The following is a 24,774-nucleotide window of genomic DNA, read 5'->3' as shown; positions in this document are numbered from 1 at the left end:
GGCCACTGATATTAACTACTACATTCTACAGCTGTGTCTGTCTGGAACTCAATGGCTGCAGAAACTGAGGGTCCAAAATATTTTATAAAATGTTGCAAGTTTGTAAGTGCAAGCTTCAGGCTGGACTAAGTTGAAAGTTGATACAATGTTTCGAATTCCTTGCAGACAGGCCATGCATCGCCAATGTGACTTATTTTTATCAAGATATTTTCTACCTGCAGGCTGCAATGTATTTATTTGTTGGCTTTATGTAGGCTATTTTTACATAGTTGGCAACGGCAGAAGTTACTTTTAGATTTGTATAATTTTCATTTAGATAACATGACAATGATTTTGAGATAGAACGACTTCATTATAAAAGAAGTGAAACTGTGCATACGAACATCATAACTGGCACGCAGATCGGTAGAAATTGTAAAATAAATTGGCACTCCTAACGGAAAAGGTTTCCGAACCCCTGGTGTAGCCTATTACCGTCAACTTCAGGAGCGTAATGGTAGAAAGACCAGCAGCAGCGGTAGAAAGACCAGCAGCAGCGGTAGAAAGACCAGCAGCAGCGGGAGGTCGGAAAACTGTTTTTTCAGCAAAACACCAGTCTCAATGTCAACAGTGAAGAGGCGACTCAGGGATGCTGGCCTTCTAGGCTTAGTTGCAAAGAAAAGGCCATATTTCAGACTGGCCAATAAAAAGAAAAGATTAAAATGGGCAAAAGAACACAGACACTGGACAGAGGAACTCTGCCTAGAAGGCCAGCATCCCAGAGTCGCCTCTTCAATGTTGACGTTGAGACTGGTGTTTTGTGGGTACTATTTAATGAAGCTGCCAGTTGAGGACTTGTGAGGCGTCTGTTACTCAAACTAGACACTCTAATGTACTTGTCCTCTTGCTCAGTTGTGCACCGGGGCCACCCACTCCTCTTTCTATTCTGGTTAGAGCCAGTTTACACTGTTCTGTGAAGGGATTAGTACACAGCGTTGTACGAGATCTTCAGTTTCTTGGCAATTTCTGACATGGAATAGCCTTCATTTCTCAGAACAAGAATAGACTGACGAGTTTCAGAAGAAAGGTCTTTGTTTCTGGCCCATTTTGAGCCTGTAATCAAACCCACAAATGCTGATGGTCCAGATACTCAACTAGTCTAAAGAAGGTCAGTTTTATTGCTTCTTTAATCACATCAACAGTTTTCAGCTGTGCTAACATAATTGCAAAAGGGTTTTCTAATGATCAATTAGCCTTTTAAAATGATAAACTTGGATTAGCTAACACAACGTGCCATTGGAACACAGGAGTGATGATTGCTGATAATGGGCCTCTGTACGCCTATGTAGATATTCCATTATAAATCTGCCGTTTCCAGCTACAATAGTCATTTACAACATTAACAATGTCTACACTGCATTTCTGATCAATTTTATGTTATTTTAATGGACAATTTTTTTTACTTTTCTTTAAAAAAACAAGGACATTTCTAAGTGACCCCAAACTTTTGAACAGTAGCGTACATTTTCAGATATTATAAGTTTCTAATCTGTCAGAAAGCTGTTTGCAAGTCAAAGCATACTGTTAGCTAGATAGCGAACATTAGCTTGCTGGCTCACTAGCTAACATTACATGTATGATCTTCGTAGCAATATAATTCTAATCAGAAAACCCATTTGCATTGCTAGTTAACCTGTTAGGGCTAGGGGGCAGTATTGACACGGCCGGATAAAAAAACGTACCCGATTTAATCTGGTTACTACTCCTGCCCAGTAACTAGAATATGCATATAATTATTGGCTTTGGATAGAAAACACCCGAAAGTTTCTAAAACTGTTTGAATGGTGTCTGTGAGTATAACAGAACTCATATGGCAGGCCAAAACCTGAGAAGATTCCATGCACGAAGTGGCCTGTCTGACAAGTTGTTGTTTATTTTGGCTCTTTTTATTGAAGTCTGAGGATCTTTGCTATAACGTGACACTTCCTACGGCTCCCATAGGCTCTCAGAGCCCGGGAAAAAGCTGAACGATATCGAGGCAGCCTCTGGCTGAAACACACTATCGCATTTGGCAAGTGGCCGATCAGAGTACTATGGGCTTAGACGCGTGCCCGAGTCGACCCCATTATTTATTTTCTTTCGTCTGTTTACCTAAACGCAGATTCCCGGTCGGAATATTATCGCTTTTTTATGAGAAAAATGGCATAAAAATTGATTTTAAACAGCGGTTGACATGCTTCGAAGTACGGTAATGGAATATTTAGAAATGTTTTGTCACGAATTGCGCCATGCTCGTCACCCTTATTTACCCTTTCGGATAGTGTCTTGAACGCACGAACAAAACGCCGCTATTTGGATATAACAATGGATTATTTGGGACCAAACCAACATTTGTTATTGAAGTAGAAGTCCTGGGAGTGCATTCTGACGAAGACAGCAAAGGTAATAACATTTTTCTTATAGTAAATCTGACTTTGGTGAGTGCTAAACTTGCTGGGTGTCTAAATAGCTAGCCCTGTGATGCCGGGCTATCTACTGAGAATATTGCAAAATGTGCTTTCACCGAAAAGCTATTTTAAAATCGGACATATCGAGTGCATAGAGGAGTTCTGTATCTATAATTCTTAAAATAATTGTTATGCTTTTTGTGAACGTTTATCGTGAGTAATTTAGTAAATTCACCGGCAGTGTTCGGTGGGAATGCTAGTCACATGCTAGTCACATGCTAATGTAAAAAGCTGTTTTTTGATATAAATATGAACTTGATTGAACAAAACATGCATGTATTGTATAACATAATGTCCTAGGGTTGTCATCTGATGAAGATCATCAAAGGTTAGTGCTGCATTTTGCTGTGGTTTGGGTTTATGTGACATTATATGCTAGCTTGAAAAATGGGTGTCTGATTATTTCTGGCTGGGTACTCTGCTGACATAATCTAATGTTTTGCTTTCGTTGTAAAGCCTTTTTGAAATCGGACAGTGTGGTTAGATTAACGAGAGTCTTGTCTTTAAAATGGTGTAAAATAGTCATATGTTTGAAAAATTGAAGTTTTTGCATTTTTTAGGTATTTGAATAACGCGCCACGGGATTACACTAGCCCATAGAGGTTAAAGCCTAATGTTAGTTAGCTAACATTGAACCTAGTTGGTTAGCATTAGCTACCTGCAGATTCATACTACAGCTATGACAATGTGTACATGTCTAGACAATAGTGACCCATCCACTTAGCTAGATGTGGCTGGGGGGTGATTACATTTCCTTCACATGACCCATCAATTTAGTGCGTTGGGTAAGTGTCATCTAATAATTATAAAATATTTATAAAATATTTTTATCTGGACACTTTCTGTTTGCAACTATGATATTGCAACTATGCAAGAAGCCATTCCGCTGTACCGTTTACACCTTCTGTATCCTGTGCATGTCACAAATAAATGTAGATTTTATTTGATATAGTGTGTGTTTACTAGAGACGGTAATGTGAAGAACAACATGACCTGCACCAAAGTCAGATTAGGATATGGGCCAAGGACTGGATAAAGTGTATTTTTACCTGGAGTTTTTCCTTATTGTAGGCTACTACTTTTACCACTTTTAGTCTTGAAATCTTTGATTGTTAACTAAACTACTCACTCTGTTTAGCACATGGCCTCGCATGTGAATCCTTAAAGAGATGAGTGGTGCTAAGGTTTATGAGGGTGTGAATGATGCTGAATGGGCGTAGACAAAAAGAGCTATCCAATAGGTATACCAAAACATTCACGGGCCATTTTCTCAAAAGTGGGGTTACAGTGTATGATATACCACTTTCTAGCTGAGTTTCTACTTTTATCCAATGTAAAAAACACAATTTCAAATGTTGCTACATAGGACCGAATCCAGGTGGTGGGTCACATATGGGCAATTCCAGGGTAATGGAATTGGGTTGAGACTTAGATTTTTCACTTTAAAATGTATGCCAAACAAAAACGATTGATTTCAAAGTTGAACAAACCATACAACTCTATGCACAATGACTACTTTTAACAAATTACACAGTAAATTAAAACAAAACACATTTACTGGAAAAACTGTGCAGATGCAGTTTGGTAACATAATTACGGTAAAATCACCTTCAGTTTCATTCTGTTACCAAACTTTGTATCTGGAAAAAGAAAGGGACAGCTGCATCAGGAGATCAATGATAATAGAGCTGAATGAATGACTGATTTGCATGTCTTCACTAACCAACTTGACATTCTTAAAGAGACAGCGTACAATTTTCAATGTAATGCATCGCAATAGAAAACAGTGTTTTTACACAATGTAGAAACCTAATATTCTACAAATGTCTTTGTAATTTCAATAACAGGTGTTTGTATCAACATTGTAGCTTTTGTAATAAACAGATGTATTTACAGGGTTACATGTTTGTTTCTAGGGAACAACTTGTGCTTCAAACGTAGATAGAATTCATATAGGCCCATTAAAGGCTGTATCTCAATCAATTACCAAGATTTGTTTTACTTTAGGGCCCTAGCTCTGTTTAGGATTTCCACCTTGTTCCTTCTTTAGGACGACATAGTAGCAGTCAGATAACCTCCAGGAGATTGTAAACAGGCCTTTCCTGTTCCTGACCTGCACTGTTCTATAGCCACTGTCTTTTAGTGATACTGCCACAGCAAGATAATGATGGAAGTCAACACACAAATGCAACCAATGTGTAACAAAGCATAAAGTACAGCAACAGCAGAGAAGCCAAGTCCAACCCGGATGACATACAGCACAGTGTCTATATGACAATACCCTCAATGACCCTAGCCTACCCTTTATGTTGTACAGTACATCTGTATAGTGTCACTGACACTCAGAATATCAAAGCAGCTACTTATCAGTGTAACTGTGACTTATCTCACGACACACACTAACAAGTATTCCCTTAAACGGTGTGTGTACACACTCATGCCTTTCTCTGTTAGCTAGTCCAGTAAGAGTTTTTTTTTCTCCAAACTTTCAGATTTGTGCTCCTGAGTGGCGCAGCGGTCTAAGGCACTGCACCTCAGTGCTAAAGGTGTCACTACAGACCCTGGTTTGATCCCGGGCTGTATCACCCAGGTTAGGGGAGGGTTTGGCGGGGTAGGCCGTCATTGTAAAATAAGAATCTGTTCTTAACTGACTTGCCTAGTTAAATAAAGGTCAAATTAAAGAAATAGGTAGAAACAGGTAGCTGTCATGACGAGATGGGATACAGCTTATGTCAAATTGACATCCAAATTGTTTTGCATTTGAGCTAAGCCTAACCATTTTCCTAACTTTAACATAATTTTCCTAATCTGCCATGTTAATTCTCCTCACCTGCTGCGTAAATTCTCAGAACCTGCAATGAAAAGTTACCCTGGTCAATTCTGACATAATCTCTATCCCATCTAGGGCTGGGTGATATGACGATATATATCGTGTGACGATAGAAAAACGTCTATCGTTTCATATTATGCTCTATCGTTCATTTCGTTGTGTCACAAATCACACTCTTTACGGCAATATTTTTCGTCAATTGGACGACACCTACCGTGTGGGAGGAATTTGCAACACAAACAAACAGCTGCCGTTACAATTTACATCTGCAAAGACATGGCCCCAATTTACACGGTCGAGAAACGGGGGTTTTGTGAGTTGGTGCTAACACTCGGCCCAAGGTACCAAATGCAAATTGATACGTGACACGTTACTGTATTAATGCCAAAATAACATGCAAAATTGACAAGCCTGTATATTTTATTTTTTTGGGGGGGGGCTTGCCTTGTATATATATATATATATATATATACAGTGGGGCAAAAAAGTATTTAGTCAGCCACCAATTGTGCAAGTTCTCCCACTTAAAATGATGAGAGAGGCCTGTAATTTTCATCATAGGTACACTTCAACTATGACAGACAAAATGAGAAAAAGAAATCCAGAAAATCACATTGTAGGATTTTTTATGAATTTATTTGCAAATTATGGTGGAAAATAAGTATTTGGTCACCTACAAACAAGCAAGATTTCTGGCTCTCACAGACCTTCTTTAAGAGGCTCCTCTGTCCTCCACTCGTTACCTGTATTAATGGCACCTGTTTGAACTTGTTATCAGTATAAAAGACACCTGTCCGTGTAAAGGAAAGAATGAATGGGGCCATGTATCGTGAGATTTTGAGTGAAAACCTCCTTCCAAAAGCAAGGGCATTGAAGATGAAACGTGGCTGGGTCTTTCAGCATGACAATGATCCCAAACACACCGCCCGGGCAACGAAGGAGTGGCTTCGTAAGAAGCATTTCAAAGTCCTGGAGTGGCCTAGCCAGTCTCCAGATCTCAACCCCATAGAAAATCTTTGGAGGGAGTTGAAAGTCCGTGTTGCCCAGCGACAGCCCCAAAACATCACTGCTCTAGAGGAGATCTACATGGAGGAATGGGCCAAAATACCAGCAACAGTGTGTGAAAACCTTGTGAAGACTTACAGAAAACGTTTGACCTGTGTCATTGCCAACTAAGGGTATATAACAAAGTATTGAGATAAACTTTTGTTATTGACCAAATACTTATTTTCCACCATAATTTGCAAATAAATTCATAAAAAATCCTACAATGTGATTTTCTGGAAATGTTTTTCTCATTTTGTCTGTGATAGTTGAAGTGTACCTATGATGAAAATTACAGGCCTCTCTCATCTTTTTAAGTGGGAGAACTTGCACAATTGGTGGCTGACTAAATACTTTTTTGCCCCACTGTTTGCCCCAATATATATATATATATTTTAGGCCTATATTTATTTGGTTTGCAACTATAGTTGAAGTGTTTTCTATTTACATTTTTAGATATTATAAATTAATATTTAATATTTTGCTACATGCTTAATTGAAAATTTGCACAAAGGTTGTAAATAAAAGGAGAAATAATCAAATATGAGTAAGTGCCTTTTATTTGTTGAGTTTAATTCAAAATGTAATAAGAAATAGGCCTTTACATGTGGTCATTTTATATAAACGATTTATTCATTGAATTTACAGAAAATGAGAAAATGTGCTATATCCTGATATGTATCGTTATCGGGATATGAAATGAACTATAACGGGATATGAGATTTTGGCCATATCGCTAGTCAAAACAAGGTAACTGGGGTGAGAATAAATGACGGTGCAGCCAATGTCTGTGTGTATGTATGAGCAAACTATATCGAGAAATCAAATCAAATTGTATTTGTCACATGCGCCGAATACAACATGTGTAGTCCTTACAGTGAAATGCTTACTTACAAGCCCTTAATTAACCAACAATGTAGTTAAGAAAAATAAGAGTTAAATACACTAAAGTTGAAAAAAAAGTTACACAATAAAATAGCAATAACGAGATTATATATACAGGGGGTACCAGTACTGAGTCAATGTGCGGGGGTATAGGTTAGTCGAGGTAATTGAGGTAATATATACATGTTGGTAGGGGTAAAGTGACTATGCATAGATAATAAACAGTGAGTATCAGCAGCGTAAAAAAGGGGTGTCGTGTAAATAGTCCGGGTGGCCATTTGATTAACTGTTCAGCAGTCTTATGGCTTGGGGGTAGAAGCTGTTAAGGAGCCTTTTGGACCTAGACTTGGCACTCTGGTACAGCTTGCCGTGCGGTAGCAGAGAGAACAGTCTATGACTAGGGTGGCTGAAGTCTTTGGCAATTTTTATGGCCTTCCACTGACACCGCCTGCTATGACAGGAAGCTTGGCCCCAGTGATGTACTGGGCCATACGCACTACCCACTGTAGCGTCTTGCGGTCAAATGCCGAGCAGTTGCCATACCAGGCGGTGATGCAACCAGTCAGGATACTCTCAATGGTGCAGCTGTAGAACATTTTATAGAACACCTCTTGGGGATGTCATTCGAAAACATAATGTTAACTTTCACTGCTATGCAGATAACACACAGCTGTACATTTCAATGAAACATAGTGAAGCCACAAAATTGCACCCGCTGGAAGCCTGTGTTTCAGACATAAGGAAGTGGATGGCTGCAAACTGTATAATTTTAAACTCGGACAAAACAGATATGCTTGTTCTAGGTCCCAAGAAACAAAGAGATCTTCTGTTGAATCTGAAAATTTATCTTGATGGTTGTACAGTCGTCTCAAATAAAACTGTGAAGGACCTTGGCGTTACGCTGGACCCTGATCTCTCTTTTGACGAACATATCAAGACTGTTTCAAGGACAGCTTTTTTCCATCTACGTAACATTGCAAAAATCTGACATTTTCTGTCCAAAAATGATGCAGAAAAATGTATCCATGCGTTTGTTACTTCTAGGTTAGACTACCGCAATTAGAGGTCGATCGATTATGATTTTTTTTCCAACGCCGATACCGATGCCGATTATTGGAGGGCCAAACCCCGCTACCGATTAATTGGCCGTTTTTTTATTTTTTGTAATAATGACAATTACAACAATACTGAATGAACACTTATTTTAACTTAATATAATACATCAATAAAATCAATTTAGCCTCTAATAAATAATGAAACATGCTCAATTTGATTTAAATAATGCAAAAACAAAGTGTTGGAGAAGAAAGTAAAAGTGCAATATGTGCCATGTAAGAAAGCTAACGTTTAAGTGGCTTGCTCAGAACATGAGAACATATGAAAGCTGGTGGTTCCTTTTAACATGAGTCTTCAATATTCCCAGGTAAGAAGTTTTAGGTTGTAGTTATTATAGGAATTATAGGACTATTTCTCTCTATACGATTTGTATTTCATATACCTTTGACTATTGGATGTTCTTATAGGCACTTTAGTATTGCCAGTGTAACAGTATAGCTTCCGTCCCTCTCCTCGCTCCTACCTGGGCTCGAACCAGGAACACATCGACAACAGCCACCCTCGAAGCAGCGTTACCCATGCAGAGCAAGGGGAACAACTACTCCAAGTCTCAGAGCGAGTGACGTTTGAAACGCTATAAGCGCGCACCTGGCTAACTAGCTAGCCATTTCACATCAGTTAAACCAGCCTATTCTTGGGAGATGATAGGCTTGAAGTCATAAACAGCGCAATGCTTGAAGCATTGCGAAGAGCTGCTGGCAAAACGCACATAAGTGCTGTTTGAATTAATGCTTATGAGCCTGCTGGTGCCTACCACCGCTCAGTCAGACTGCTCTATCAAATCATGGACTTAATTATAATATAATAAACACACAGAAATACGAGCCTTAGGTCATTAATATGGTCGAATCCGGAAACTATCATCTCGAAAACAAAACGTTTTTTCTTTCAGTGAAATACGGAACCGTTCCGTATTTTATCTAACGGGCGGCATCCCTAAGTCTAAATATTCCTGTTACATTGCACAACCTTCAATGTTATGTCATAATTACGTAAAATTCTGGCAAATTAGTTCGCAACGAGCCAGGCGGCCCAAACTGTTGCATATACCCTGACTGCGTGCAATGAACGTAAGAGAAGTGACACAATTTCACCTGGTTAATATTGCCTGCTAACCTGGATTTCTTTTAGCTAAATATGCAGGTTTAAAAATATATACTTGTGTATTGATTTTAAGAAAGACATTGATGTTTATGGTTAGGTACACGTTGGAACAATGACAGTCCTTTTTCGCGAATGCGCACCACATCGATTATATGCAACGCAGGACAGGCTAGATAAACTAGTAATATCATCAACCATGTGTAGTTAACTAGTGAATATGATTGATTGATTGATTGTTTTTTATAAGATAAGTTTAATGCTAGCTAGCAACTTACCTTGGCTTCTTACTGCATTCGCGTAACAGGCAGGCTCCTCGTGGAGTGCAATTCGCGTAACAGGCAGGCTCCTCGTGGAGTGCAATGTAAAGCAGGTGGTTAGAGCATTGGACTAGTTAACCGTAAGGTTGCAAGATTGAATCCCTGAACTGACAAGGTAAAAATCTGTCGTTCTGCCCCTGAACAAGGCAGTTAACCCACCGTTCCTAGGCCGTCATTGAAAATAAGAATGTGTTCTTAACTGACTTGCCTAGTTAAATAAAGGTGTTAAAAAATATATATATATTATTATTATTTTGTTTTTTTTAATCGGCAAATCGGTGTCCAAAAATACCGATTACCGATTGTTATGAAAACTTGAAATCGGCCCTAATTAAATCGGCCATTCCGATTAATCGGTCGACCTCTAACCGCAATGCTCTACTTTCTGGCTACCCGGATAAAGCACTAAATAAACTTCAGTTAGTGCTAAATACGGCTGATAGAATCCTGACTAGAACCAAACAATTTGATCATATTACACCAGTGCTAGCCTCCCTACACTGGCTTCCTGTTAAGGCAAGGGCTGATTTCAAGGTTTTACTGCTAACCTACAAAGCATTACATGGGCTTGCTCCTACCTATCTTTCCGATTTGGTCCTGCCGTACATACCTACACGTACGCTATGGTCACAAGACGCAGGCCTCCTAATTGTTCCTAGAATTTCTAAGCAAACAGCTGGAGGCAGGGCTTTCTCCTATAGAGCTCCATTTTTATGGAATAGTCTGCCTTCCCATGTGAGAGACGCAAACTCGGTCTTAACCTTTAAGTCTTTATTGAAGACTCATCTCTTCAGTAGGTCCTATGATTGACTGTAGTCTGGCCCAGGAGTGTGAATGTGAATGGAAAGGCACTGGAGCAACGAACCACCCTTGCTCTCTCTGCCTGGCCGGTTCCCCTCTCTCCACTGGGATTCTCTGCCTCTAACCCTATTACAGGGGCTGAGTCACTGGCTTACTGGTGCTCTTCCATGCCGTCCCTAGGAGGGGTGTGTCACTTGAGTGGGTTGAGTCACTGACGTGGTTTTCCTGTCTGGGTTGGCGCCCCCCCCCCTTGGGTTGTGCCATGGCGGAGATCTTTGTGGGATATACTCGGCCTTGTCTCAGGATGGTAAGTTGGTGGTTGAAGATATCCTTCTAGTGGTGTGGGGGCTGTGCTTTGGCAAAGTGGGTGGGGTTATATCCTGCCTGTTTGGCCATGTCCAGGGGTATCATCGGATGGGGCCACAGCGTCTCCTGACCCCTCCTGTCTCAGCCTCCAGTATTTATGCTGCAGTAGTTTATGTGTCGGGGGCTAGTGTCAGTCTGTTATATCTGGAGTATTTCTCCTGTCTTATCTGGTGTCCTGTGTGAATTTAAGTATGCTCTCTCTAATTCTCTCTTTCTCTCTCTCGGAGGACCTGAGCCCTAGGACCATGCCTCAGGACTACCTGGCATGATGACTCCTTGTTGTCCCCAGGGTACCTGGCTGTGCTGCTGCTCCAGTTTCAACTGTTCTGCCTGCGGCTATGGAACCCTGACTTGTTCACCGGACGTGCTACCTGTCCCAGACCTGCTGTTTTCAACTCTCTAGACACAGCAGGAGTGGTAGAGATACTCTCAATGATCGGCTATGAAAAGCCAACTGACATTTACTCCTGAGGTGCTGACCTGTTGCACCCTCGACAACTACTGTGATTATTATTATTTGACCATGTTGGTCATTTATGAACATTTGAACATCTTGGCCATGTTCTGTTATAATCTCCACCCGGCACAGCCAGAAGAGGACTGGCCACCCCTCATAGCCTAGTTCCTCTCAAGGTTTCTTCCTCGGTTTTGTCCTTTCTAGGGAGTTTTTCTTAGCCACCATGCTTCTACACCTGCATTGCTTGCTGTTTGGGGTTTTAAGCTGGGTTTCTGTATAGCACTTTGAGATATCAGCTGATCTAAGAAGGGCTATATAAATACATTTGATTTGATTTGATTTTGAGGATCTGAGGACCCATGCCAAAATCTTCTCATACAGCTCTGCATTTAACAAAAAAAGGGGAAGCATGGGCTGAATGTCTCGCAGACATTATTTCCATCATTAAGAAGAAATAGGCTTATTTTCATTAGAAATGGCCTAATTCAAGAGTTGACATCCTAAAAATAAACTCCATATACTGTATGTGTGAATCTCACTTCCTCTTTCACGGTTAGGAGGCCAGAGTGGAGGCCCGTTCAGAAACTGTTGCCACTGTGCATACTTTCACCAGATGGAAAGGGAATGTCTCTAAAATGAACCAAACAGAGCTGATCTATTACTTTCTATTCCCTTTTTCTCTGCCTTTCCACTGCTATTTAAAATGTTCTCTTTAACTGTATCCCCTACTGACATTGTCATTGGGCCATCTTCAGTGACTCCAGCACTTGTGCTCTCCCCCACAGAGAGAGTGAGAGGCCAGCTATGTTTCACTCACAACATGTATGTGAAGACAGCTTGGAGGAAGTTCACCTGCACAAAACAAAATAGACCTGAATGCATGGCAAGCAGGCTAGTGTGCAGGGTAAAAACCTTCTCTAGCGTGAAATAGTTCCCAATCGTTCTGATTGTGAAGTCATGTTGTAAAAACAGGGCAGACTCATGGTTTAGACTTTTAATAACACTGGAGAAAAACTAACAGGAAGTGGAATGTGGTGGAACAAACTATGTATTTAAAGAGCACAGTTAACCAACATGTGCATGCATGTTTATAGCCTATAGAGATAATTAAAATTAGACCGGTGCATACCAGGGAAGCAAGATCCACATCCTGGTGAGTAAAAACACAAAGGAAAAAGCCTGAACACAAAATTCTGAGTGGCTAAGTGACTATGCAATTATGAAGCATGTAACTGAATAAGGCTTCTAAAGCTCAAATATTTACCAGCTCTGTGTCCAACTGGATTGTGTTAACTCATCTTGGTAGTATTAGAGTCAAAATAATCCAAACACAACGTTGGACCATCTGAGCATAATTGGTGAAGTTCAGCTCTACCACTGTAGGTCAAGACCATCCCCTGACAGAGCTGCATGTTTGGTGCCCTAATTTCCCTTCCTCTACGTCACTGCTTATGGAATACCGCCGACGCAAACCTCCAACGACCCCCTTCCACACACACACATATATATATTTCCCTTTGTTCCCATCTGATGCATTCAGCAGAATGTCCCTAGACGCAATGGCACCCACCACTCTCCCTCCCCCCACCACTCTCCCTCCCCCAGGACTGGAATAATGTGGCTTGGGTTGTTCTTTAGGGAGTCTTTGTTGTGTCACACACACACACACACACACACACACACACACACACACACACACACACACACACACACACACACACACACACACACACACACACACACACACACACACACACACACAATACCTATTCAGTTGTACAACTGAATGCCTTCAACTGAAATGTGTCTTCCACATTTAACCCTCTAAATCAGAGAGGTGCAGGGGGCTGCCTTAATTGTTTTACACGGCTTCAGCACCCAGGAACACTGCTTTGCTCAGGGGCAGAACGACAGATTTTTACCTTGTCAGCTCAGGGATTCAATCCAGCAACCTTTCAGTTACTGTCCCAACGCTCTAACCACTAGGCTCCCTGGCGGAGACTCCCTGGGACAGTAGTGTGGTCGTTCCATTTGATTTCAAATGTTTTTTGAGCACACCCCTTTAGATTCAAACAAAACTTGTCATACATACTTGCCCATGGTAGAAGTGTCAGAAAGTGACTTTTTGGACCTGAATGACAAAACATTCAGGAGATGTTCAAAGTTGACCCATTTTGCATACCACACCAATAATAATTATTATTATTTATTGTGTCCCTTTCAGGAAATGTGTCTTGCATCTCAACAGACCACAGCACAGCATCTCCACATAAGTGCATAAATACATAAATCACAAGCAATAACTACAGCAGACAACACAGTTCACAGTCCATAATTCAGTTGGTAAATTCTGGGAGGGGGGGGTTGAGCAGTTATTTATTAAACAAAACGTATACTGGTGGGGATGAATGATTTCTGGGCTCTGAAGGTTTTGTAAAGGTGGACTCTGTATCGGCCGGCCTGATGGTAGGAGCTGGTACTCCTGGTTGAGTGGGTGTGTCAGGTCAGTGGTAATTCTCGCTCCTGCCATCGCCACTCTCATACATTGAGACATCCATGTCTTCCTCACTGGAAAATCTAAACGGTTGAGTTTGATGTAATTTAAAAGCTTCAAACAGGGTCGTCAAACTATTTTATAAATATATATATATTTTTTTTATGTAATAAAAATGGTCATTTTTTACCTTTAATGTCAATATCTAAAAACGGGTAAACGTATTTTGTAGTTGTGCATATGTTTAAGCAATAAGGCCCGAGGAGGTGTGGTATATGGCCAATATACCTTGGCTAAGGGCTGTTCTTATGCACGACGCAACGCGGAGTGCCTGGACACAGCGCACAGCCCCATGCTGCCAAACATACCCTCGTAAAACTGACCATCCTACCGATCCTCGACTTCGGTGATGTCATCTATAAAATAGCCTCCAACACTCTACTCAACAAACTGGATGCAGTCTATCACAGTGCCATCCATTTTGTCACCAAAGCCCCATACACTACCCACCATTGCCACCTGTACGCTCTCGTTGGTTGGCCCTCGCTTCATACTCGTCGCCAAACACACTGGCTACAGGTCATCTACAAGTCTCTGCTAGGTAAAGCCCCGCCTTATCTCAGCTCACTGGTCACCATAGCAGCACCCACTCGTAGCACGCGCTCCAGCAGGTATATCTCACTGGTCACCCCCAAAGCCAATTCCTCCTTTGGTCGTCTTTCCTTCCAGTTCTCTGCTGCCAATGACTGGAACGAACTGCAAAAATCTCTGAAGCAGGAGACTCATATCTCCCGCACCAGCTGTCAGAGCAGCTCACAGATCACTGCACCTGTACATAGCCCATCTGTAAACAGCCCATCTATCTACCTACCTCATCCCCATACTGTATTTATTTATTTTTCTTGCTCCTTTGCACTCCAGTATCTCTACTTGCACATTCATCTTCTGCACATCTACCATTCCAGTGTTTAATTGCTATATTGTAATTACTTCGCCACCATGGCCTATTTATTGCCTTAACTTACCTCATTTGCACTCACTGTATATAGACTTTTTGTTTTCTTTTGTTCTACTGTATTATTGACTGTATGTTTTGTTTATTCCATGTGTAACTCTGTGTTGTTGTATGTGTCGAATTGCTATGCTTTATCTTGGCCAGGTCGCAGTTGCAAATGAGAACTTGTTCTCAACTAGCCTACCTGGTTAAATAAAGGTGACATTTTTTTTTAAATTTGAAATTTGCCATGGTATACTGGCCATATCCCACAAACCCCTGAGGTGCCTTATTGCTATTATAAACTGGTTACCAACGTAATTAGAGCAGTAAAAATAAATGTTTTGTCATACCCGTGGTATACAGTCTGATATACCATGGCTGTCAGGCAATCCGCATTCAAGGCTCGAACCACCCAGTTTATAATGTAGTTTAGACCCTATTTCATATCATCTGAGGTGTTTGTGTTGTGTCCACCACCGGTTGATACACAGCATGCTCTTGAAAACAGATGATGCTAATCATAGTCTAAGCTATGATTAGCATAGCTAGCATAGTCTAATCATAGTCTAAGCTACAACATATGCAAAACATATTTTTTTTATATACAAATACTGACATTAAAAGTAAAAAGAAAAACACTAAAAACATTTTTTCCAAGAAATTATAAAGTACTGTAGTTTGACAACCCTGTTTGTAAGCTTTTAAATGATATCAAACTCAACAGTTTATCTTTTCCACAGCAAAATGGGTGAACTTTGAGTACCTCTATCTCATGAATGTTTTGGCATTCAGGTCCAAAAAGTCACTTTCTGACCACGTCCACCATGGGCAAATATGTATAAAAAGTTTCATTCAAATCAAAAGGGGTGTAATCAAAAAGTGATTGAAATTAAATGGAATGACCCCACAGTCAGTGTCCCTTACAGAAAAATTACATGATTTCACATGTGAAATTTCCACATTCCGTGAAAGAAATCTGGTAAAAATGTGTTTTTGGAACACTTCACATGTGTAATTTCGCATGTGAAATCAAGTCAAAACATGTGTTTTTGGAACATTTCACATGTTGAATCATGTCAAAACAGGTTTTTGGAACATTTCACATGAGATCTTGTTTTCACATGTGCTGGAGAAAGGCCTAACTTCTGGTCTGGTGATTCCCACTCTGCTTCTTACAGGGTTAGAGATGCTTCTACAGGGGAACATAGTGAGGCAGTGAGTCACTTGTCAGGTTTTTGAGGGCAATAAAGTTCAGTTACTTAGAACACAACATGGCTGAAAGCAAAGGCCATTATTTAGAGTCTCTGTTTATAGGAACTTATTTCTATAGCTGAACGTGGATGTTTAACGGCTACGTGAAATGATGCAGGTACCATTTCACTTCCTCTTAGCTGCATTCACTTGACAACAGCATCAACTAAACAAACACTGGCACCCTGTCCCCTATATAGTGCACTACTTTTGTCCAGGGCCCATATATAGAATACGGTGCCATTTGGGACACAACCATCAGCACATCCTTGCTGGACAGTGTGAAGGTGAGAAAATACCATTAAAAAAAGTTGACATTTGCTCCAGTTGCAGCTAATACTTCAGTAATAACTGTGTAACTACAATAACTGTGTAATTACAATATCCCATAACTGTATGATTTGGTCACCTCACCTGATAATACCAGTTGTTGACAGTGTGAGACATCATCTTATGTGAGGTGGAGGACTATAAAACAGCCTGCTGAGTTTCCAGTGTTTCCCCTTTATTCATTTAGCAGCTTCAAAAAAGATATACATTTTTAGTTTTTATATATTCAATAATGTAGACAGTTATATACAATTTTTGAGACGGTAAAAGAATTTCAGTGAAAACTTAAATGACTAAAAGCAGATATCTATATTATGTAGAAAAGATAATGGCACATGTTTTTTATAAGATCATTACATTTAAGTCATTTAGCAGACGCTCTTATCCAGAGCGACTTACAGTAGTGAATGCATACATTTCATTTCATGCATTTTTTTTTTTTTGTACTGGCCCCCCATGGGAATCGAACCCACAACCCTGGCGTTGCACATACCATGCTGGCATTGCAAACACCATGCTCTACCAACTGAGCCATAGCAAAGGCTGGAGAACAAACAACCACCAGAATAAAAACCAGACAGTCAGGGAAAATGTAACATTCTACAAATGTCATGACATGGGGCCACCATTGATTTTGTTATAATGTTTGCATCACTCAGATAGCATAAGACATGGGAAGATGTGTACAATTGTAGGAAAGTAGCTTTAAAATGGCAATTTTTCTCTCAGACCCCATGACAAAATGTGTAGAATTCCAGGAAATTAGCTTTAAAGTAACTGCCCAGTAAAAATCTCATTTTTAAAAGTTAATATTCTGATAACTCATACCCAAATAATGTTGTTGACTCATCCTATACTTGTAATTGTGACCAAAGTATAAATAGGAGAAAAAAATACTTCAAAAACCCCACCTAAAACTTTAATAAATGCTTGGTGTTTCCTTAGAGTATGATGTAATACTTCTCAGGAGGAGGAGCTGGCCAATCAGTGGTATAGAGGAGGATGAGCTGGCCCATGAGAGGCTACTTGCATGAATATTCTTTATGAGCGGTATACGCCCACACCATTTTGTTGTTGGGGTACGCCCACACCATTCCAACACAGAAAAACGCTTTTTAACATGCTTAATTTAAAAAATGTGGAAGGAAAACTATTTCACTCATATTGTAAGTAAGTATAGTTAATATTTCATAGAAATCTGGAAACACTGGGAAGTTACTTTAAAACAGCAAAATGTCTCTGCGGCCAATAGGAGGGCAACATTGGCCATGCCCACTACCATGACCCCCCTGCCCCCGACACTAACTTTTCCACCTCTGCTGAAAAAATCTTAGGGGAAACACTGGTTTCTGAAGGGGTAACTCCGGCCTACTCCCTAATTCTACATTTGGGGTCATTTCATCATCCCATTGTTGGACAGGATACAAGTCAACTCAGGTTTGATAGGCCATGGATACACACTCACAAAAATACTCTTCTACAGGACTATAAAAAAAACTGCAACTGGAGACATTAATTTGCCATTTCTTCCTTGAAATGTTGTGTCTGTTTTTGCACAATTAAAACCTAATGGAAATCTCTATATATATGATTCTCTGTAATGCTCACATAAAAATACCCAAGAGGCCTGAAGCACATTCCACCTGTAATAACTCATTCTAGACGATGATGACCGCACACTAAAATTACAAAGCATGTGTGTTTTAGCTATGTTATTGTGACAGTGACATACGGTAGAAGGTGGACCAATCGCATGAGGTCAACTAAAGAACAGCTCCTTTCACACAAACCTGGTCCTCAATTTTATCTCTGGGATACTGGTGGCAAACTTTAATGTCAATTAAGATATCAAAATATGCAGCGCCTGCATCCGCAGAACTGTGCCAGTAAACCCAAATGTTGCTTAATTTGAGTGATAAAAAAAACGTCATGTTTGAGGGCGGAGGTAAAACGTTTCATCTGGATCCCTAATGACAGGTTGCCCTTTGCTTACAGAACATCCATCTTGCTCCAGGGGGCTGCCTGGCTGGCTGCCTGGCTGGCAGGCTGTTGACTACTGCCAGTGTTGGTGCTGTGTGAAGTCTGTGACTGACTGTAGGATTGGCCACAGGAACCACACTCCAACCAACAGGATGGGAAAGCAGTAAATGCCACACTAACAGACGTGTAAAGTGGGGTTGAAGAATAGCCTAAAGCCTCTGGTGGAGTGTAAGGTTAACTTTCTCTCTGTGGTGAGAGGTTACTGTCACGTCCTGACCAGCAGATGGAGCTGGTGTAGTAGTTTGGGGGTCAGGACGTGGCAGTCTAGTGTGTGTCTTGTGACTCCTGATCAGGAACAGCTGGGAATCGTTGTTCCTGATTGGGAGTCACATATGTATTAGTTGTTTGTCACTGGGGTTTGTGGGTAATTGTTTCTTGTTTAGTGTGTTTGCACCTGACAGGACTGTTGGCTGTCAGTTTCCTTGTTTTGTTTGTTTGTTATAGTGTTCTTTCTAATTAAATTGAAAGATGAATACTAACTCCGCTGCATTTTGGTCCATTCCTGAAGACAGCCCTTACAGAATCACCCACCACCAAAGGACCAAGCAGCAGAGGAAGGAGCAGACGGAGTTCGAGTTGGACTGGCGGGAGAAGTGGACTTGGGAGGAAGTTCTGGACGGGGCCGGACCTTGGCACCAGGCTGGGGATTATCGACGCCCGCAGTGGGAAATTGAGGCAGCCAAGGCAAAGAGGCGGTGGTATGAGGCCAAGTACGCGCTGAAGGAGAAGCACGAGAGGCACCCCCAAGAAAATTTTGGGGGGGGGCACACGGGTAGTTTGGCTAGGCGTAAGAAGAGCCGGAAGCCAGCTACCCGTGGTTATATGGAGGAGCGTGTGGGGTGGAGAGCGCTATGTTTCGCTGAGGAGCGCGCTATCTCACCCATACGCACGCACAGTCCGGTGCGCGTTATTCCAGCCCCTCGCAGGTGCCGTGCTAGAGCGGGCATCCAGCCTGGTAGGAGGATGCCTGCGCAGCGCATCTGGTCGCCGGTACGCCTCCGAGGACCAGGCTACCCAACTCCCGCTCTACGCACGGCTGCCATCAGGCCCCTGCACAGCCCAGTCTGCCCTGTACGGGCACCCCGCTCGTACAGGGCTACTAGTTCCATCCAGCCGGGACGGGTTGTGCAGGAGGTAAGATCGGGACCGACTGTGCGCCTCCATGGCCCTGGGTTTCCAGCTCCTGTCTCTCGTGCGGACCCGGAGGTGCGTCAACCCAGTCCGACTCGTCCTGTTCCCGCTCCCCGCACTAGCCTGGAGGTGCGTGTACATAATCTGGTAAGCCCAGTACCAGCACCACGCACCAGGCTACAAGTGCGTCAACCCAGCCTCGCCAGTCAACAGTCATCATCAGAGCTGCCCGCCAGTCAACAGTCATCATCAGAGCTGCCCGCCAGTCAACAGTCATCATCAGATCTGCCCGCCAGTCAACAGTCATCGTCAGAGCTGCCCGCCAGTCAACAGTCATCGTCAGAGCTGCCCGCCAGTCAACAGTCATCGTCAGAGCTGCCCGCCAGTCAACAGTCATCGTCAGAGCTGCCCGCCAGTCAACAGTCATCGTCAGAGCTGCCCGCCAGTCAACAGTCATCGTCAGAGCTGCCCGCCAGTCAACAGTCGTCAGAGCTGCCCGCCAGTCAACAGTCGCCAGAGAGGTCAGACTGCGCTGAACTGCCGGAGTGGTCAGACTGCGCTGAACTGCCGGAGTGGCCAGACTGCGCTGAACTGCCGGAGTGGCCAGACTGCGCTGAACTGCCGGAGTGGCCAGACTGCGCTGAACTGCCGGAGTGGCCAGACTGCGCTGAACTGCCGGAGTGGCCAGACTGCCCTGAACTGCCGGAGTGGCCAGACTGCCCTGAACTGCCGGAGTGGCCAGACTGCCCTGAACTGCCGGAGTGGCCAGACTGCCCTGAACTGCCGGAGTGGCCAGACTGCCCTGAACTGCCGGAGTGGCCAGACTGCCCTGAACTGCCGGAGTGGCCAGACTGCCCTGAACTGCCGGAGTGGCCCGAATTGCCAGACTGCCCAGACTGTCCCGAATTGCCAGACTGCCCAGACTGTCCCGAATTGCCAGACTGCCCAGACTGTCCCGAATTGCCAGACTGCCCAGACTGTCCCGAGCTGCCAGACTGTCCCGAGCTGCCAGACTGTCCCGAGCTGCCAGACTGTCCCGAGCTGCCAGACTGCCCCGAGCTGCCAGACTGCCCAGACTGCCTGGAACGGTCAGAGCCTGAGCCGCCTCCAGGATAGGTGGGTTGGGGAGGGAGGGTGTAGCACAGTGCCGTCGTTGACGGCAGCCCCCCTCTTCCCTCCCTTATTGTTTAGGGTTACTGTTTTAGGGTTTTGTTGGGGATTTTGTTTGTTGGTGGTTTTTTGTTGTTGTGGTTAGGTGCATTCTGGGGTCTGCACCTTGAGGGGGGGGTACTGTCACGTCCTGACCAGCAGATGGAGCTGGTGTAGTAGTTTGGGGGTCAGGACGTGGCAGTCTAGTGTGTGTCTTGTGACTCCTGATCAGGAACAGCTGGGAATCGTTGTTCCTGATTGGGAGTCACATATGTAGGAGTTGTTTGTCACTGGGGTTTGTGGGTAATTGTTTCTTGTTTAGTGTGTTTGCACCTGACAGGACTGTTGGCTGTCAGTTTCCTTGTTTTGTTTGTTTGTTATAGTGTTCTTTCTAATTAAATTGAAAGATGAATACTAACTCCGCTGCATTTTGGTCCATTCCTGAAGACAGCCCTTACAGTTACAAACATGTACTTGTTGTTGTGCCACCAGAAACCAGAACAAGGACAAAGCAGAGGGACTTGCCCAGAAGGTTCATTCTGGATTTAATTTGCACAAAAGTAGAAAGCTTTGAAATAATGTGAAATGTGGTGCGATCTTGTCCAGAGCGACTTACAGTATTGAGTTCATACATTTTCATATCGTATTTGTACTGGTCCCCCGTGGGAGTCAAACACACAACTCTGGCATTGCAAGTGCCAAGCTCTACCAACTGAGCCACACAGGATAATAAACATGTAACATACAATTAAAACACATGGCATATTGCCTGTGATTCAGCAGCTACACAGCCAACTGTACCTACAACAGCTGACTAGACCTAACCCCAGTTCTCCTCTGACCTGGGACTGTCGGTCACTACGGGTCATTCTGTTTCATTTCTAGACGTCCCTGACAGACAAAAGCAGAATGATCCAGATCGTTAATGGCAGCTGACTGGGCACTGTGCAGAACAGCATGGACTATCTGTTTACTGGCCTGTTTTGAACATCTATCATGAGTTAGAGTGGAGCGGAAACTTCCGGGAAATGTGTATAGTAGTGTAGTAACAGTGTGTGTCACCCTGTGAGACAACTGTGGCTAAATGTAAACACTAGCTCTTGAACTTCACACTGACTGCCTGGTGATTGGTGAACATGGACTTCAGCTTGAGGCTTAATGATACATTGTTCCAAATTCCATGTTCAACCAGCAAGCACCTGTTCTACTGCCCTCTATCTGAACTGTCACTGATGATGTTCAATGACTAACCAACTAATTATGCATGAAAAGATCAGGCAATTATGGAAATGTTATATGTTACCATACATACTTTATATACACAATATAGGCTACTTTAAATCGAAAATCATCTTTAAGAACATTAGAAATCTATCACATAGGGCTCTATTATAGGGCAATGTCTTCATTCATAGTTGTTTGGGAATATAGCTGGGCACAGAAGAGCAGTCATCATCTCAATACAAGATTGCAAATGGATTATCTTACTTTTCAATGCTTGGATGAGCGCCTTCCCATCTTTGATTAGTTCTTTGATGAATTTGTTGGTCTTGTCCAGTTCCAGTTCGTGAGACTTTAATCTGTCTCGGAACTGTGGACTGTCCAGATAGCAGTCACTAAACTCCAGAGCAGGCAGTCCCATGTTTCCTCCGAGTCCACAGCACCCGAGGTCAGAGGAGGAAGAAATCGTTGACGGGTGATGTGCAATCCACTTAAGAAGGTAGCAGAACACAGAGATTAGCACTATGCAGATACCTGTCTACAGTACTCTACATAGCCAACGCAATAATCTTGCTGACAACATGCAAGCGGGCAAACGTAGATCTGGTTTATTTTAGCCTAGGATCCAAACGGTATCCCCCCAAAAACCGCACGCGAAAAACTGTGCTTGTATAGGAGGGAAGTACTGAAAGAATATTCACTTCTTGGCAGTCAACGATCCCAGGCAACCTGTGCATTCCTCATGACAACGCCATACTGGTCAGGAAAATAAGAGGAAGATGAAAGAAAAAAACGAGGTACGGTAGTTGCTGATTCTTCTCTGGGCGTTTTAAATGCAGAGCTTTCTCTAAAGCATTGGTGTTCGTTCCATCGTACCAACCTACCCCGAAACAGATAATCCTATGATGGATGCAGCTCTAGACCAATAGCATTGCTCGGTTCCAAAACGGTCCGAGAATGGAAGGCGCACTACAGTTGCGGGAGATGGGTGCATAAAGGAAGGGTTGGTTGGTCAAAAACGCAGTGATGTCACTTTAAAGAGCGGGGATTTCCTTATTATTATAATTTTTTACATCAACCTGCTAAGGCTAGGATTAGCAAAGCGACAGATTGTTGTTTAATCTTCAACTAATGTCCATTGGGAGAGCAATTGTTAGGTAATTACACACATCACAAGCCTTTGTGTACTCTGCATAGTTGCAAAAGGAAATGTTATCCATAATTTCAAGCAATGTGACTGTTTATGACAGCTTTAAACTAGCTATAAACGAATAAATAGTTTAGATACTACTTATAACCCCCTTATAAGTATTGCACTATAGCGAGAAAGAGAGAAAGGGTGTGTGTATGTGTGTGTGTGTGTGTGTGTGTGTGTGTTAGAGGTCGACCGATTATGAATTTTCAACGCCGATACTGATTATTGGAGGAACAAAAAAGCCGATACAATTTGGTTTAAATAATTAAAAAACACAGTGTTGGAGAAGAAAGTAAAAGTGCAATATGGGCCATGTAAAAAAGCTAACATTTAAGTTCCTTGCTCAGAACATGAGAACATATGAAAGCTGGTGGTTCCTTTTAACATGAGTCTTCAATATTCCCAGTTAAGAAGTTTTAGGTTGTAGTTATTATAGGAATTATAGGACTATTTCTCTCTATAACATTTGCATTTCATATACCTTTGACTATTGGATGTTCTTATAGGCACTATAGTATTGCCAGCCTAATCTTGGGAGTTGATAGGCTTGAAGTCATAAACAGCGCGGTGCTTCAAGCATTGCGAAGAGCTGCTGGCAAACGCAGGAAAGTGCTGTTTGAATGAATGCATACGAGCCTGCTGCTGCCTACCACTGCTCAGTCAGACTGCTCTATCAAATATCAAATCATTGACTTAATTATAATATAATAAACACAGAAATACGAGCCTTAGGTCATTAATATGTTCAAATCCGGAAACTATAATTTCGAAAACAAAACGTTTATTCTTTCAGTGAAATACGGAACCGTTCCGTATTTTATCGAACGGGTGGCATCCCTAAGTCTAAATATTGCTGTTACATTGCACAACCTTCAATGTTATGTCATAATTATGTAAAATTCTGGCAAATTAATTACAATCTTTGTTAGGAAGAAATGGTCTTCACACAGTTCGCAACAAGCCAGGCGGCCCAAACTGCTGCACATACCCTGACTCTGCTTGCACAGAATGCAAGAGAAGTGAGTCAATTTCCCTAGTTAACATTGCCTGCTAACATGAATTTCTTTTAACTAAATATACAGTTTTAAAAATATATACTTGTGTATTGATTTTAAGAAAGGCATTGATGTTTATGGTTAGGTACATTGGTGCAACGACAGTGTTTTTTTTCGAGAATGCGCTTAAATCATCACCTAATGATTTAACCTGATTTAATCACATTGACTGTTACTCTCTCGCGGGAATTCCACTAACGGTTCGTATGTAGCCAAATGTAGCTGCTGCTCATTCAGTTTGCTTGAAAATGGTTAAAAAAAGTTAGGCCCATGTCCATAGAGACACATACCAGCTCTACTGGTAGTACTGCTACTACCAGTAGTATTACACCTGTCGACGACACAAGTTGTTCTGCTTCCACTAGCACATCCAATGCTAGCATCAGTAATTCTACATTTGTTGTTAGCCCAGCTAGCATGGACACTTGTGAATCTGATGCAGCCGAAGCGCTAATGCCCCCTTACCCGGGAAAGCACTGAACAACAGACAGGGTGTTGGACCATT

General features: G+C 42.2%; 1 protein-coding gene across 2 annotated transcripts in view; it reads right to left on the bottom strand.

Annotated features, from left to right (window-relative positions):
* Positions 1-22,900, bottom strand: part of LOC106603859 (rho GTPase-activating protein 26) — a 172,105-nt gene extending 149,205 nt beyond the window's left edge. For both annotated transcript variants that reach the window (XM_045717354.1, XM_045717355.1), the window contains exon 1: positions 22,287-22,900. In XM_045717354.1, the coding sequence (XP_045573310.1) occupies positions 22,287-22,440 (154 nt within the window). In that variant the 5' untranslated portion in view covers positions 22,441-22,900. The remainder of the gene's footprint in view (positions 1-22,286) is intronic.
* Between the last annotated feature and the right edge of the window lie 1,874 nt (positions 22,901-24,774).

The sequence above is a fragment of the Salmo salar genome, chromosome ssa04, assembly GCF_905237065.1.
Source record: "Salmo salar chromosome ssa04, Ssal_v3.1, whole genome shotgun sequence".
Classification (NCBI taxonomy): domain Eukaryota; kingdom Metazoa; phylum Chordata; class Actinopteri; order Salmoniformes; family Salmonidae; genus Salmo; species Salmo salar.
This window is presented reverse-complemented; position numbering and strand designations above follow the sequence as displayed.